General features: G+C 52.1%; 2 protein-coding genes across 12 annotated transcripts in view; one reads left to right on the top strand and one right to left on the bottom strand.

Annotated features, from left to right (window-relative positions):
- Positions 1 to 2,793, top strand: part of KANSL1 (KAT8 regulatory NSL complex subunit 1) — a 165,173-nt gene extending 162,380 nt beyond the window's left edge. For all 4 annotated transcript variants that reach the window (XM_024760517.1, XM_024760516.1, XM_024760515.1 and 1 more), the window contains 2 exons: positions 429 to 681; positions 999 to 2,793. In XM_024760517.1, coding sequence (XP_024616285.1) covers positions 429 to 681; positions 999 to 1,226 — 481 coding nt within the window. In that variant the 3' untranslated portion in view covers positions 1,227 to 2,793. The remainder of the gene's footprint in view (positions 1 to 428; positions 682 to 998) is intronic.
- Positions 2,794 to 7,600: 4,807 nt separating this feature from the next.
- The window catches only part of MAPT (microtubule associated protein tau), a 103,459-nt gene continuing 94,990 nt past the window's right edge, over positions 7,601 to 16,069 (bottom strand). For all 8 annotated transcript variants that reach the window (XM_024760526.1, XM_024760524.1, XM_024760525.1 and 5 more), the window contains 3 exons: positions 14,428 to 14,509; positions 12,415 to 12,527; positions 7,601 to 8,199 (listed from right to left, as the gene is read on the bottom strand). In XM_024760526.1, coding sequence (XP_024616294.1) covers positions 7,984 to 8,199; positions 12,415 to 12,527; positions 14,428 to 14,509 — 411 coding nt within the window. In that variant the 3' untranslated portion in view covers positions 7,601 to 7,983. The remainder of the gene's footprint in view (positions 8,200 to 12,414; positions 12,528 to 14,427; positions 14,510 to 16,069) is intronic.

The following is a 16,069-nucleotide window of genomic DNA, read 5'->3' on the forward strand; positions in this document are numbered from 1 at the left end:
ACTGTCCTGCCCTCTCCCCCTTTAGGGTTACAGTGAGAAGCCCTCAGGATTCTCAAGTAGAAATATTTAGGGCCCTTGTTTTTGCTTTTTTCTTTGCCTGCAGTTTTCAGAGTCTGGGCTAATTCCCCTTCCCCTGTGAATCCACTGGGCACTGAGCCAGGGATACCCCCAGCGTTGTTCGGCCGTGGCCTTTTCTTGGGATGACAGGCGTACACAGCTCTTAGATGCCATGTTGTGTGCCTGCCCGTGTGCACAGCAGTGGAAGAAAGTGAGGGGTCTGTGGTTCCTAGGAGAGAACTGCTGGTGTCAGTCTGCCTCAGCTCCTCTGGTCGGGAAGCTTTTTTCATGCCTCCTCCCCAACCCAAAAAACAGACAATAAGAAATTCCCTATTACCCAGGCACTCAGATTTGTGCTTCTTGGTATACAGGTCTTACAGGTCATCAGACGGCCGGACAACGCCGCAGCTGGGCAGTGCCAACCCCTCCACCCCTCAACCCGCCTCCCCTGATGTCAGCAGTAGCCACTCTTTGTCCGAGTTCTCCCACGGGCAGTCCCCCAGGAGCCCCATTAGCCCAGAACTGCACTCGGCCCCCCTCACTCCCGTGGCACGGGACACTCTCCGACACCTGGCCAGTGAAGACACCCGTTGTTCCACACCAGAGCTGGGGCTCGACGAGCAGGTGAGGAACGCTGCCTTTCCGTGGGATTAGTGGGGTGGCGGATGGGATTGTTGGGGGACAGCACCTGCTCAAGATGTATCTTCATTTTATGGATCCCCCCTCCCCCCCAATTTGAAGGGGACAGGGGGCTGAACTTGAAGTTGACTTTCTGAAGGTACCATGGAACTGGCTATCATTAAAAAGTTGCCCACTCTGATAATTTTCTCTGGGCCAGCCCAGGAACTCTAGAGAGACTGGTCATGGCCTCCAGTCCACATGTCTGGGGAAGGAGGCGGGCTGGGACTGGGTCCTCACCAAGACATCTTATCTGCCCGCAGTCTGTCCAGCCATGGGAGCGGCGAAGCTTCCCCCTGGCGTATAGTCCCCAGGCAGAGAGTGAGGACCAACTGGATGCACAGGAACGGGCGTCCCGCTGCACTCGGCGCACCTCAGGCAGCAAGACTGGCCGGGAGACAGAGGTGGCACCCACCTCGCCTCCCATCCTTCCCCTCAAGAGTCGGCATCTGGCGGCAACAGTCACAGCTCAGCGTCCAACTCACAGATGAGTGGATATGAGAATCTAAACAGACTCACTATTGGCATTAAAGCTTCAGAAAACTCTGCGTTTGATATTCAAACATCATATGCCGAAAATTTTCACAGTTTTTAGTGAATTTAAGGAATTTAGATTCTACTTTGATAATTTCTTTCTTGTTTTGATTTTTGTTTTGTTTATGTTTTGGTTTCCATGTTTTATCGTCACACACCTGAGCACTTCCTCCAGCTGGCAAACAGTTCAGGATAAGACCCTGCTGGCCTGGTCCTGGCACATCCTCTGCACTGTTGAATCACTGGACTTAGCGATGTTGGATGATCACCCCTCTCGCGCGCCCCTGTGGGCAGGGTGGGACAGCCAGGTGGGCAGAGGGAAAGGAACCTCCAGCTCAGCATTGCCCCCTGAGGTTAGGGTGGGAGAGAGCAGTGTGCTCTGGGCTCGTACCCCGTCCCTTCTGTTGCTTAGCTCAGCTCCGGCCCTCCCGGCTGGGTCCCCTTGGTCGTCTGTGCTGGAGCACCTCCACCAGAACCTCTTGGCCTGAACTCCAGCTGTTCTCACCCAGCTCTCAGCTGACAGAATGGCTTCCCCTTGTCACCCAGGTCTTGGAGACCTGTTCTGGGTTTCCTCTGCATTCGGTCATCCCTGTTCTGACTCCTTAACTGAGGTAAGCTGGCTGCGGCTGTTCAGGTCCCCATCCTGCCCCTTCGTGTCCTCTCACCTGCTCTCGCACACCATTCACACACCCACGCACACAGTCCTTCCACTTGGAACGCTTTCCCCCCCTAACCTGGTCTGTGGGGGTAGGGTTAGGACTACTTAACCTCTCTTCCCACTCCCCTGCAGACTCTAGGGGGTCTTGGAAATGAGCAGCCATCTCTCCTGTATAATTCTGTTTTCACTGAGTCATTTGGTCATATTTCCCCACCCCCGTCCAGTTCCCTGTCAGTGTCTGTCAGGTCCTTCCTCTTTCCAGCTCCCTTGCCTGTGGAACACTGTCTGGTCCTAGCTGTGGTTCCCATCACTCCCCATCACCCCCCCGGGTTAACCTTGTGCCTGTCTCATCTATGATCACATCACCAAAAAGGGGGGCAATAAGGACTTTTTTTTTTTTTTTTTTGCCATTTTGTAATCGTATAAAAATAGTAGACAAACTGCTTAATGGTTGGGGTTTTTTCACAATTTTCAACATTAGTGATTTTTTTTTTTTGGTTCTGTTTGCAAGTTAAAGGGTTTGTCATTGTTTCTTTAAAAACAATAATGCACCATATCCCTATGCATAAAGTGCTTCTTCTATTTATACGGTTGAAAATTCTGAATAACCCTTTTAGCATTGTAAAAAAAAAAAAAGAAAAAAGAAAAAAGAACAAAAAAAACCTTGTATTTTGTAAATATTTTCTTTTCCTGCTTTGAGCTGTGTATTGGCAGCGAAACATGTAGCTGTCTTTGTTCTATAGAAATGCTTTTCTTCAGAGAAGCTGATCTTTGTTAATGTCTTGATTCTGTTCGCAAAGCACAGACTAGTGCTTAAAAAAAAAGGAAGGAAAAATTGAAAAAAATAATAAAAAAAAGTTACAGAATGTTGTATGCCAGGCCCTTCTTGTTACAGGACATGGTACTGGTGGTGGCTGAGGAGCCTCCCTGAGGAGCAGTTGTTCTCTGGGTCCTCCAACTGGCTGTGAACCTTGGGAAGTCCCCACTGTCTTCTGGGCGCCGGGCAGGGTCCTCTGATGGTCATCAGAGAGAGTGGTTCTCACCGGGGCGGGGGTGAGAGACACCAGGAGGAAGGGCGTCTTCGTAAATCGTCTTTTTTTTGTTGTTGTTGGATGTAAGTAATTGATCCACTGCTCTTAATGTTCCTTCTTCTAGTGAGGCCGGCCAGCATTGTGACATTTTTTTTATCTATTCTAAATTGCTCTTTAATGGACATTTCACTTTCCATCATCACCTTTTCTGGGGTTGAGGTCACTGCAGACATATATATACTTTGCGTGGAACCTGAGCTGGTTCTCAGCAGCTTTCTTCTGAGAAGGCTATGCTTGGTTTTTTTTGTACAAGATGAATAAGTGGGCAGGCCTGCGACTCTCTTTACTTCCTTTTTTTTTTTTTTTTTTTTTTTTTTTTTTTTTTTTTTCATAGCAGTCAAGTTGACACAGCCAATGCAGCTGCCTCTCCTGACTATGAAACCTACGAGTTCTGAGGTAGCATTTCTCTTTGGCTGCCCTGTTGCTGCTTCTATAGTTGCAGTTAAGACCTGCTCTACTTAAGCTTTTGCCTGCAGTGGCTAAAGCACATCAGGAAAAGCTGAGAAAAGTAGTATTTTGAAGCTGTATGGAAAATCAAAGGCCTGAGTGTTACGACCTTGACCTAATTATTAAGGAACAATAATATGATGGGTTCTGTTCTGTTTTCCTTTGTAGCATTGCCAAGGGCTACCTGGTATCCCTATCTTGATCTAGCAAACACTCTGCAATCTATAATAAGGCTCAAAGGAGAGAGGAAAGCAGCTCTGTAATCCTGGAAGGCATCTAGCCATTCATTCAGCTGACTGGCCTAGTGTCCTGCCTCAGCCCCAGGCCCCTAGGCTAATTTCCAGTGGTAGAAAGGGTTCCTAGAGCCACCCCAGTGTTCTCAGCTTTGAATACAGTGGGCTGGGTCTTACAAACTGAGTGCAGCCTTGTGAGCTCACCCACAAGGGTATTGCCCTTTGAGTTGGACCAGGATGGTTTGCCAGCACCAGAACGAGAGAATCACCTGAAAATGAACAAGTCTGAGAGCTCTTTCACCTTCAGGGCCCCAGACCCAGCTGGTAAATCCTGATGTCCAGGTTTTAACAATATTGTCATTTCCTGAGCTAAGTTCTCTAAGGCTGGGAAAGGACCTGCAAATCATACATCATTTTCTGGTCCTTTGAATCCATACATGGAGACCTTATTTAATCAGAGTAATAACTTTATTTTCCAAATTCACTTTTACAGCAACAGTGTAAATCATTTGTTAAAACACACAATACACCATATGGACATTCACAGACAGGAAGCTAAGCTAAGGTGGTTTCATGTCCCTCCCCCCACCCTCAAAATTAACAAAGGAATCATGGGACTTGCAAGTGCCAGAAATTGTCCTGCGCAACACTGCAGATTCACGGGGCTAAGTCCGTTAGGAGGTGAGACTCTGGGTCAGCGCCCAGGGTACCCCTTTTCAAAGCTGAAGAGAAACCAGAAGTCTCTTGAAGCCACAGATCTGTAGACAGGACAAGCTGATGACCTCCACCTCTGCCCTCATCCCTGCCTCTTTGCTTTCCTTGGAGGACAGAGATTTAAGGGTGACGAGATCTTAGCAGCTACTAGAAGTACAGGCTGTGTGTCCGGAGCTGGTGGGAAAGGTGACGTGGAGGTGCTAGCAGCTTAAAGGAAAGGATGCCAGCGTGTTCGGGAGGCATGATTGCGGGCTTGGGAGCCCCGCAGAAGGGCAGCAGGTCACAGCAACCATATCTCCGGATTCCTCCACAAGCCTCACTGCCTGCACCTGGCTGGGAAGGAGATGGGAACTAGCTGGCAGCCTGTGGCACCTGTCGGTGAGAAGGTGAAATCCCAAGGGACCTCTAGCACACGTGGTTGAAATCAGGAAGAAAAGTATTACCAGGCCTTGGACTCCTGCTCTCCAAGACTCCCCTTTGCCCTGTGGTAACTCTCCTACAGGTTCCTCTCCCCACACGGCCCCACCAGGAGCACAACATGCAGTGGCCAACAGGATACGGTCTCACCACTGAAGTCAGTTGAAATGGAGCTTCTGATAAAGTGAATGCAGAGCTCATTGAAGCGACCATGCGGCTAGTGTATCCCATCTAGCCCACCCGAGGGACACCGGCCCTGGAAGAAACGGCGGTGGGGGAGTGCCCAGCCCTGGGGGCCGTGTCCTCTTTTACGGTTCCAAGCCAGCGTTCCGCTCTGCAGGCTCCCTGCCAGCACTGACCTGATGACCCTAAACCACGATCTCTAGGCTGCTCCCGAGGTGGCCGCTGAGTAAGGCCCTCGGAATAAGGTACTGGAGGGCAGGGTGCAGAAACTGCAGGGAGAGGTTCAAGAAATGCAGCCAGAATTGGTGGCAGTAATGAGGGGCTGCATCTCTTAACAGCCACCAGATCTTCACACCAAGTTTCCTCTTTATTCCTCAGAACCCTTCCAAGACCAGCTGGGACCCAGCGGACAAAGGAGAGCCGCACTGCGGGAAGTTTGGGGCCCAGGTGATCCTCTGGCCGCAGATGAAGCGTCTGGCCCTGGACTCCAACCACCCAGCCCCGTACGGTTGCCTTGAACTGTACCCAAATCAGAAGTGGCAGAACCAAGCCGAGGTTGCTGATTTTCTTCAAACAGCAGATTTCTACAAAGGCTGCTTCCCTTTCCCCATGGCAGGAGATGGGTTTCATGCAAGGTCAGCAGGGGCTCTGGCCAAGGATTTGGAAATGGTTGTCTCCTGACCTGTCACCCTTGTCAGGCGGCTCAGGCCCCTGGGGCCAGTCCAGGGCAGGCAGTGCATCCCAACCCCTGCTGTGGCCATCAGGCCCCGGGTGGGGAGGCCTGGGCCAGCCTTCCTGCGGGAGAGCTTGGAGCGGGACCCCGGGCTGGAGGGTGGGTTGCAGACCTTTCCCCAGCTGGCGCTCGTGATGCAGGGAGTTAGTTGTACGACCCTCTCTCAAGGTTGCTGTGGGGCTTCTCCAGGGCCGTCTTCACCACAAGACACACTGCCCCCTGCCTGACAGAAGGGAGCCCCGGGGGTGGGGAGGGGGTACCATAGCTTCTGTCCTCCTCCTGTGCTTCAGGCCTTCTTTGCAGCTGAGGCTTCTCAGATGGCAGCATCTGGTCTCCGCTGGGTCCCAGATGTTGATGAAAGTCTTTCAAAAATTGGGAGGCCCCGCAGAAGAGAGTCACACTGGCCTTCTGGATCCAAGTCCCAGCTGGGGGGTGAGAGACATCTAGGACTCCCGTGGGGGGTAGGTTAGAAATCTCTTTACAAGCATTTCAAGATACATGCGTCCTTTTTTTTTTTTTTTTTTTTTTTTTTTTTTTTTCACTATCATAGTCACTCTGGTGAATCGAAGCATAAACAGACAAATCCGACTACAACGCGACAGGGTGCAGATGGGGAGGGAGGGGCGACATCTATGTATATGTTCAGCTGCTCCAGGAGGACAAGACAGCATTGCTTCCAGCTGAGACTGGGGGAAGAACCATTTCTGAGGGGCCATGTTTCCCTTTTTGGGGTGAGGGCTGATTATATGCTCTTGGGGTTGAGCAGCGGCTGGGCTCTCTTGAGAGGCTGGCAGTCACAAGCTGGGGCAGACGTAAGGAACGGAGGGAGCGTGGTCCTGCCCTGGGGGCCTTGCCTGCCCATCCCCGTGCCATCTCTGGCATCCAGGACGGCCAACCTGCTGCCAGCTCGGCACAGGAAGGGAACCAGGCCTTCTGGGAGAAAAGGCTCTCCAAGTAAACAAGGCATAAACGTCCAGGGTCACTGCGAACCCCACCCTGGCTCCCATCTGGGATGGGGGCAGGGGCAGGGAGCCGAGTAAGGTCATCAGGTTCATTGTGAGGGACATGCCAGCTGGATGAGTACAACTTAGACTGAGAGACTCAGGTCCCCCCGCCGTGTCCGGACTTCACCCTCCTTGACTTTCCCGCTTGGTTTAGAGGAGGTGCCTCCCCATCTAAACAATGTCCGTTACTGAGAAAGGGGGGTGGGGTGAGGCTGGGAACTCGGGACAGCGTGACGTAATGCGGGGTACAGGCAGTGACTGGGCTCCGCACGGCAGACACAGGCATGGTGGGGCAGACAGGTGGCTGCGGTGGCCGTGGGAGGGATGAGAGGTTCAGGAGCCACCTCCCAGGTCCCCGTACACTCCAGAGATGCCAGAGGCCCAGGCTTGGGAACAGGCGGATGTCCCCCAAGAGGCACAAGTCCTTACAAAGAACCGGTTAGCCCTAAAGTCCCAGGTCTGTGAGGTGCCAAAATCGTGGCTGCAGTTCCAACCTTCAGAACTCAATAAAACAGGGTTTCCGCGGGGCAGAGGGAAGCCCCTCAGCTCAGGACCCCCACCCTGCGGGGAGGGAGAAAGAGGCCAGCGCTCGGTCTTCTCCGAGGAAGTAACCCATAGGATGCCACTCCCGCAACCTTCCTTCTCCTCCCGCCCCCGGCCCTTCGTGGTGTAAGCCCTCCTCCCTCCAGAGGGTGGCACGCCGACCCGCAGCAGACCCCGGGCCACCAAGAACCGGAGGCCACTTGGTCAGTTTGCTGTGGGCGGCAGAGGCTGTGCCCTGCCTGCTGCGCCTTCGGGCTGTCCTCAGCATCTCCTCCCTGAGCTTCTCCTCCGGCATCCTCACGCCCCACACCCACTTGAGAGCCCCCAGAGGCAGCTTTCAGAGCCTCTCCTCCTCCCTCTTGCACTCAGAGGAGGGAAAAAAAAAGAATCGAAAGTAACTGCCCAAGGAACTTATGGGTAGGGCCATCTTTTTAAAGGTTTTTAAAAGTATTTTATTATGATTGGCCCGCCCATCAATTTGGAAAGATGAACTTGGCTCTCGTTCCCGTGACCGATTTGGAAGTCCCGAGCCAGAGGTGAGCGACAAGCAGGTTACGTGATTAACCGGTTACCCGATCTGTGAGGAGCAGCTGGGGGAGGGCAGAGGGCGAAGGGCCAGATCATTATTCTTTTTTTTTCCACACTCTCTCACTCTCGTCTCTCCACGATTACTGACCGCCCGGGGGCCTGATCACAAACCCTGCTTGGCCAGGGAGGCGGACACCTCGTCGGCGAGCGTGGCCAGCTGCGGTGAGTCCACCATGTCGATGCTGCCAGTGGAGGAGACGTTGCTGAGGTGCCGTGGGGACGTGTCCCCCGACACCACGGGCGACTTGTACACAATCTCCGCCCCGTGGTCGGTCTTGGCTTTGGCGTTCTCGCGGAAGGTCAGCTTGTGGGTTTCGATCTGCAAGAGAGGAGAGGGCAGGGTGAGGTGGAGAGGCCCCGCCAACTGCTGGCCTTGGGTGGGAGGGAGGCGTGGTGGGGACCACAGTTTCATCGTTTCCCAACGGCTAAGCTTCTGCTGGGTCCTGGTCACCTGCCAGCCAGCCTCCCAGGCCCCCGTTCCAGAGGCAGCGACCACTGTGAGTTTCTTGCGTACCCTTCCAGAGATAGGCCACCACACACGCAAACATGCGTCTGTGTGAGTAGAGGAAAAAAAATACCATACATAAGGCAACGATATCCACAAGCTTCGCACTTGGCTGTTTTAGACTTAATACCTTGCATCGTCATCCGTACATAGCTCCCTCACTGCTCGCTGAGGGCTGTGTGGTTTCCTGTCACAGCAGATGAACCAAAACGTATCCACGCCCCTGTGGGTGGGTATTTAGGTTGTCCCAGTCTTTTGCTCTCACAGACGATGCTGTGTTCGAATAACCTTGTAGGCATCTCGTTTCACAGGTGTACTGTAAGTGTATCCCAGAAGTGGAATTGCTAGTAGGTCAAAAGGCGTGCGCGTTTTATTTTGACGTACACACATTGCCCAAATGCAAATGAAAGTGTGGAAGGAGAGGCTGGAGGAGATTCAGGGGTGGGGCCAGAGCCCCTGCCGTGCAGCTGTGAGCCGCACACACGCCTCCCCTTTGCCAGTGGCTGATGCTGGAGGTGGCAGCCGCTGTGCGCAGCACTGGCAGGTATACTAGAAAACACGGCGCGAGAAAGCCCTTTTGAAAGTAGGGCATCGTTCCCAAACACACAAACAGCCCGTACAACTCCATGAGAGAAACAACCCAATACAAAGTAGGCAGAAGACATATATAGACGTTTCTCCAAAGACGAAGTACAGATGGCCAACAGGCACATGAAAAATGCTCACGCCGATTAGTAGAGAAATGCAAGTCAAAACCACATGAGGTTAACACTCCAGTCAGAACAGCCATCATCAGAAAGTCTACAAGTCAAATAGAGCTGCCGTGTGATCCAGCAATCCCACTCCTGGGTACATACCCAGACAAAACTGTCATTCAAAAAGACACATGCGCCCCTATGTCCATAGCAGCACTATTCACAATAGCCAAGACGCGGAAACAACCTAAATGTCCATCGACAGAGGAATGGATAAAGAGGATGTGGTACGTATATACAATGGAATACTACGCAGCCATAAAAAACCGAAATAACGCCACCGCACAGCAACAAGGATGCAACTGGAGATGATCAGACTAAGTGAAGTAAGTCAGAAAGAAAGACAAATACCATATGATATCACTTATGTGTGATAAGTGGAATCTAGAATATGGCACACATGAACCTATCTACAAAACAGAAACAGACTCAAAGACATAGAAAACAGACTCGTGGTTGCCAAGGGAGGGGGGGGTCGGGGAGGGAAGGACTGGGAGTGTGGGATTGGCAGATGTAAACTATTATATACAGGATGGATAAACAACAAGGTTCTACTGTATAGCACAGGGAACTATACTCAATATTCTGTGATAAACCAAAATGGAAAAGAATATAAAAAAAGAATGTATGTGTATAACTGAGTCACTGCTATACAGCAGAGATTGGCACAATGCTGTATATCAACTATACTTCAATTTAAAAAATTAAAGAACTTATTTCAAAAACGGAGACTCACAGACAGATAACAAACTTCTGGTTACCGAAGGGGAAAGGGGAGGGGAGGATAAATTAGGAGGTTGGGAATAACATGTACAAACTACTATATATAAAATAGATAACCATCAAGGACCTATTGTATAGCACAGGAAACTATACTCAATATTTTGCAATAACCTGTAAGAGAAAAGAATCTGAGAAACAATATACGTATGTATGTATGTATAACCGAATCATTGTGCGGTACACCTGAAGCTAACACGACACTGTAAATCAACTCTACTTCAATTTAAAAATAAACAAAAAATATAGAGCATCCTTGACCCAGAGGTCTCAGCTCCAAAGGATACCTGGGAAGCTCAGAAGCAGAAAGCATTAGCTGGCGATGCCAGTAGTACATAGTAATTCTCTCCTGATGAGTCCTGAAGTGGTAAACACGGTAATTCTCAGCCTGTTTGGGGTCCTAAGACCTCCTTGAGCATCTGGTGAGACCAGGAAAATGTGTACACACGCGTGTCTGCTCTCATACGCAAAAGACAACTTCTCCCTACAATTTCAGGAGTCCCTGGACCCCAGGTAAAGAGGGCCTATTGCAGGGGCATTTGAGTGTAGAGAAAAACCAGGCTCCCATTTAAGCCATATGCTTGTTTTGTTCACGTTGGGTTACTACTTTGAAAAAACGACTCTTCCTTATTACTACAACTGAAAGGCCATTTTGACATAAGCTTTCATAAGAACACTTATGTTCTTAAGAAAAATGGGACAGCATCCTGGGAATGTCCCCAAATCCCCCAAACTGAAAGGAACTCAGGTGGCAGGGGTCCTATGCTCCACTGCTTCTCAGCACTTTTGCTCATCACAGAGGGAAACGGGACTGAACAGAAGAGGAGCCTCTGGGACCAGGTCAGTGTCTCCTGGGCAGTGGGCAGGGCAGAGCCCACCCTTTCTGAGGCATCACAGAGATGAGTTAAAACAGGAGAAGTTCTGACTCGGATTTGGCTCTAACTCATGTTCTTCGATGACGACAAAGCTCCAGGCATCCTCTTGAACACCGCCTCATCCGGGCCTCACAACCACCCTGGGACGGGAATGTTTCCATCCGCTTTGCCGAAGGGGAACCTGACGCTGAGATGGCTTGCAGATCTTGCCTGGGTCACGCCTCCAAGCAGTCAAGCCCAGAGCTTTTTCCAGGACACAGAAGCTTCCAGAGTCAGGGGTAGAGGCCTTCCTTCAACTGGGAATCACCAACGCTCAGGCCTACCCAGACTCATTCCATATACAATATATTCAGACTCTCTGGGGGTGGGACGTGATCTCTTTAAAGCTCCCCAGGGCAGGGACGCCCTGTATTAAACAGGCTGAGGGCTGCGATGGAAATAAGCCGGCCTTTTGCAGAAAACCTTCTCATTTCCCTGGGTCTCACTTTTAATAGAGACCCAGGCGGCACTGAGAAGTAGTCCTGCACCTGGGGAAGCCCAGTATGTGGAAGCCTGATGGTCAGGGAGCCCTGTGGGGAGCCAGGACCCCGTCCCACCCCCCCCCACCTTCGGACGCCTCCATCACGGGTCAGGTCGGCCCCGAGGTCTCAGTTTGCAACCTGTGATTTAAGAACACACCAGCAAAGGCTTCTGCAAAACTATGCTGTCGGGCTTTCACTGCAAAGGTGGGGTGTGTCTGTTCAGAACCAGAGGAGGAGGCGGTGACTGCCGTGGGGACCCTGGCAGCCTCCAAGCAAGGCCCGGCCGCCACTTTTGACCAGCGGGGCCCCCTTGGGCTGCGCCGCTGCTCACTGCTGCGTTGGGTTTCAGTTGCCACACCCGTTCTCGGACATCCCTTCTCCCTTCACCACTCCTCAGTCAGCTGCTGAGAGGCCACTTGCAGAACTTCAGGGCAGGTGTGGGCAGGAAACCCCAGAGGGCACTTCACTGTATTTATGTAGAAGAGAAGAAGTGCAGCCACAAGACGGCATTCTGCAATGGGCCCAGAGGGTGACACCGGTGTCCCCCGGCCCCCACTGCACACACACACCCAGAGCCAGGCCCAGGGCCTCTAGAAACTGCAGGGAACGCTGAGGTCCTTGGTCTAGCAGCTTCCCCGTGGACACTTACAGAGGCTTTGCTGAAATCTGGATTCCAGCATCACTGATTTCCTCTAACTGCCTAGTGACCCATTTAGAAAGTTAGGTTACGTTCCCGTGGCTCGCTTTGGTGATGGCTACTTCCTTTTGGGGATGCTTGCCCACCACAGGGCCTAGGGCAATGGCTCTCACCTTTAACTGCACTAAAGAGTCACCTGGGGGCTTTAAAAGCTCCACTCCAAGGCCCAGATGGCACCTGAGACCAATTAGGATCTCCCTGGTGGGGCCTGGCATCAAGTGTGTTAAAGCTCCCAGGGGACATCAAAGGGCAGCCCAGGTGGAGCCCCGCAGGCCTGGTGGTAGCTGAGGATCCATGTCAAGCCAGTCAATACAGGACCCTCAGCTCTCCTGCCGTGGGAAACTGGACCCGCCTTGTCCACCTGACTCTGGTATAGCCTCCTCCCCGCCCTGCCCCTTTACCTTTTTATGCCCTCCGCCAGGGACGTGGGTGATGTTATCCAGGGACCCGATCTTGGACTGGACTCTCTCCTTGAAGTCCAGCTTCTCAGACTTGACTTCCACCTGGCCACCTCCTGGAACACAATACACACAAGGGCACCAAGCCTTGAGGGAGGGCTAAGCAAGTGAGTGATTCCATGCAGACGCCAACCTTGAGGGGGAGCTAAGACCAGCTTTTATTTAGAGCGTGGTTTGGAGCAAGTAGGTCCTTCCAAAGGGCTTGAAAGCAGTTTGCTTTCTCTCTCTAATCAGGGTGCACATCAAATATTTACTCAGCAAACTCTTCCTCCTCAGATGATGCAAAGGTAGATGACAGCTCAGTTCGCAAGAAATTATTCTAAATTAGCTGGCTTCCAAAGAGTCAAGTCTTTCTATGCCAACATCCTATAAGCTACAGCCCTATAAGACCTCAGAATTAAACTAAATGGCAAAATGCATCCTTAATAAGGAAGGGCCCTGACCCTTTCTCCCTCCTCAGACACTTGATGCTATGCCCAAGTGTGGGAGATACGGCCTGAGGAAGAGACGAACTACATTACTTTCTTTGGAAGGATAAAGCCACTTAAGAAAGCTGCTCCCTTGGGACTCCCCTGGTGGCATAGAGGTTAAGAATCTGCCTGCCAAGGCAGGGGACATGGATGGGTTCGAGCCCCGGTCCGCGAATATCCCGCATGCCGCGGAGCAACTAAGCCCGTGCGCCACAACTACTGAGCCTGCGCTCTAGAGCCTGTGCTCCGCAATAAGAGAAGCCACTGCAATGAGAAGCCCGCGCACCACGACGAAGAGTAGACCCCGCTCTCTGCAACTAGAGAAGGTCCGTGCGCAGCAACAAAGGTCCAACACGGCCAAAAATAAATAATTTTTAAAAAGATGTCCATACTTTATTTAAAAAAAAAAAAGCTGTTCCCAGTGTGGTAGGATGGTAGCCTCAGGAGAGGCATAGTTTTCACTGGGAGAGACTGAACTCCCACAAGATGTCCAAGGGAGGCAGGAAGTAATGACACACCTTCTGGACTACGTTTCTGACAACCTTCTCTTCCTGCAGTCACAGTTCAAGTAACGACCTCAGCCCTGAACAGGGCCTAAAGCAGAAAGCCCTGCTCTGGCCTTTCAGGCGGAAGTTAGCTCTCCAAGATGGTAGCCACTAGCCACCTGTAGCTACTTAAATTGTATTTATTTATTTTAAAATTTTAATTGAATTTTATCTTTTTGGCCACGCAGGTGCGGCTTGTGGGATCCTAGTTCCCCGACCAGGGATCCAACCCAGGCCCACCCGGCACTGAACGCGCCAAGGCCTAACCACTGGACTGCCAGGGAATTCCCCAAATTTAATTAAATAAAATTCGTTCAGTTCCTCAGCTACACCAGCCACATTTCAAATGCTCAACAGTCACATGTCATTAGTGGCTACCATACTGAACCGCACAGGTATAGAACATTTCCACTGTCTCAGAAAGATCTATAGATAGCACTGATCTCTATACGGCATGAGGTGAAGAGGAAAAGGGTTAGCATGGGGAGTTCCAACAGCATCATTTTCTGCTGAAATGAAATGACAGTGAGAGCATGGCAACAGCCCAGCGTCCCATGTTGTAGCTGGGGCAACTGGTGAAATGCTCCTCACGCTGGCTGAGGACCAAACTGGGACATCCACATTAGCCACGCTTTGGGGGCCGGATCAGGCCCTTTCCCAGCTCTACATACCCCGTGTGCAGCCTGCTTGGAGAACTGCGGGTTAGGATTTAGACCATCATCTGCCCTCCCTCCTTATCTCGTCTTGGCCAGCCTGGCCCTGCTCAGGAACAACACACGAAGCCACGCCTCCCAGGCCGCAGCAAGTTCCACCCTTAACACTCTCCTTGATGGCCCATCCCATCAGTCCTTCCCAACCACTTCCGGAGAAGGCACCACCCCATCCTGTCCCACCCCTCAGGCCTCCCCGCCCCGTCCTTGCCTTCTGCAAGGGCTGGCTACCTGGCTTATGATGGATGTTGCCTAAAGAGCCACACTTGGAGGTCACCTTGCTCAGATCCACTGGTTTGTAGACTATTTGCACCTGCAGGAGAGAGAATGAGAGGGACAGTGAAATAGGATTATTTTATTGGGGGCATAACGCAATGAAAAGCAGCTAAGTCCAGGCCCTGCTGGGTGTTTTCCTGTCTGCCACGAGGAAAACACCCTAGTCAGGCGGGAAAATGTGTTGGAATTCTGCCAACCTTGCCCCAGGGGAGCTGGGTCTTCACAAAACAAATGGAGTGGGCTTCAATTCCACAGGACAAGGACCCTCAGGGAAAAACAGGGCTACTTCCCCATTGTGCAGGGCCTACACCTTTGGTTTAGCAAACACTTACACACGAGATAAAGTTATTCTCTTTCCTGACATGAAATCCACAGATCACGTTCAGTGAAAACAGAAAGAAAGAAGGGATCAATATGAGCTGTTTGTGCAGCATTTGAAAAATCTTGGGAAAGCAAGAGAGCCATATCTGCTGGGCCTCTGCGAGCGGAGGGCGGTGTGGGGCTGTTAGCAGCATTCCTCCCAGGAGAAGCTTCACAAACCCAGCAGCCCACAACAGAGCAGTGATGGCCAACGAGAGGGCCCCAGAGCAGTCCTACAACCCAGTAAGAGCACCAGCTGTCCCCCGCAACCCCCCCCACACCCCGCCCCAGGGCACACAGTGTCCTGGACATTTCAGTTCTTTACAGAAAGGAGCAAAGCAACACCAGCAGGGTGGGCAGGCGGCACAGCAGAAATCGCAAGTTTAGTGTCTCAGGCAGGTTCAGCAGACGCACAGGGGAGGCATAAGGGCCTCAGGGCTCAGAGCCGGCCTGAGGGTCCGGCACGTGGCCAGGCCACACAGCCACCGCCCCCCCCCCCTCCCTGAGGGGACCCAGCATTAGCAGAGGGGTCTCCTAGAGGAAGCCTCCTAGAGGAAGCCATGGCTGTGAGGGGTCCCTGATGGTCCCTGGGTGACACTTCCCTCATGTAAGGTCACCTGAGGGTACAGGAGGCCCGTTGCCGTGGAACCAGTCGGCCCCTGCTCCCTGCCCTGGAGTCACCCAGGAGAGAGACGGCCTCGTGCCTGAGAACGGGGTTAACAGGGACATCAGAAAAAAAGGAGTTTTTACTTAGGTCTAAATCATCTGGGACAATCCCAAATTACGCTAATCAAAATCATGCTGGCGTCTGCCGATTACTGATGGAGTTGATTCAGGCTGACAGGTGGACGTGGCCTGTGTGCGTGGGTGCGTGGGTGCACGGAGGGAGGTGTGGAGAGCCCACACCTGTGGGCGTTGGTGAGTTAACATGGATTCTGAGCATGATGGGCCCTCGGTGGTGGGGTGGGGCAGGGCTATGGGAACTCCCCCTTCCTTCCCTTTATGAGGGAGATGAAAGTCAAGGCTCGTGTGTACAGGCTTCCTTCTCTTTCCTTCAGCCTGGATGCAGTAACCAGTGGGGGAGAAGGGAGGGTGGAGCTGTGAAGAAGGGAGAGCCTGGATTGGCAGGGAGGGGAAAGGAATGGGGAGGGGAAAGGAATGGGGAGGGGAAAGGAATGGGGAGGGAAAGGAATGGGGAGGGAAAGGAATGGGGAGGGAAAAGGGAGGGGAAAGGAAT

The sequence above is a fragment of the Neophocaena asiaeorientalis genome, unplaced genomic scaffold, assembly GCF_003031525.2.
Source record: "Neophocaena asiaeorientalis asiaeorientalis breed wild unplaced genomic scaffold, Neophocaena_asiaeorientalis_V1.1 scaffold30, whole genome shotgun sequence".
NCBI lineage: Eukaryota > Metazoa > Chordata > Mammalia > Artiodactyla > Phocoenidae > Neophocaena > Neophocaena asiaeorientalis.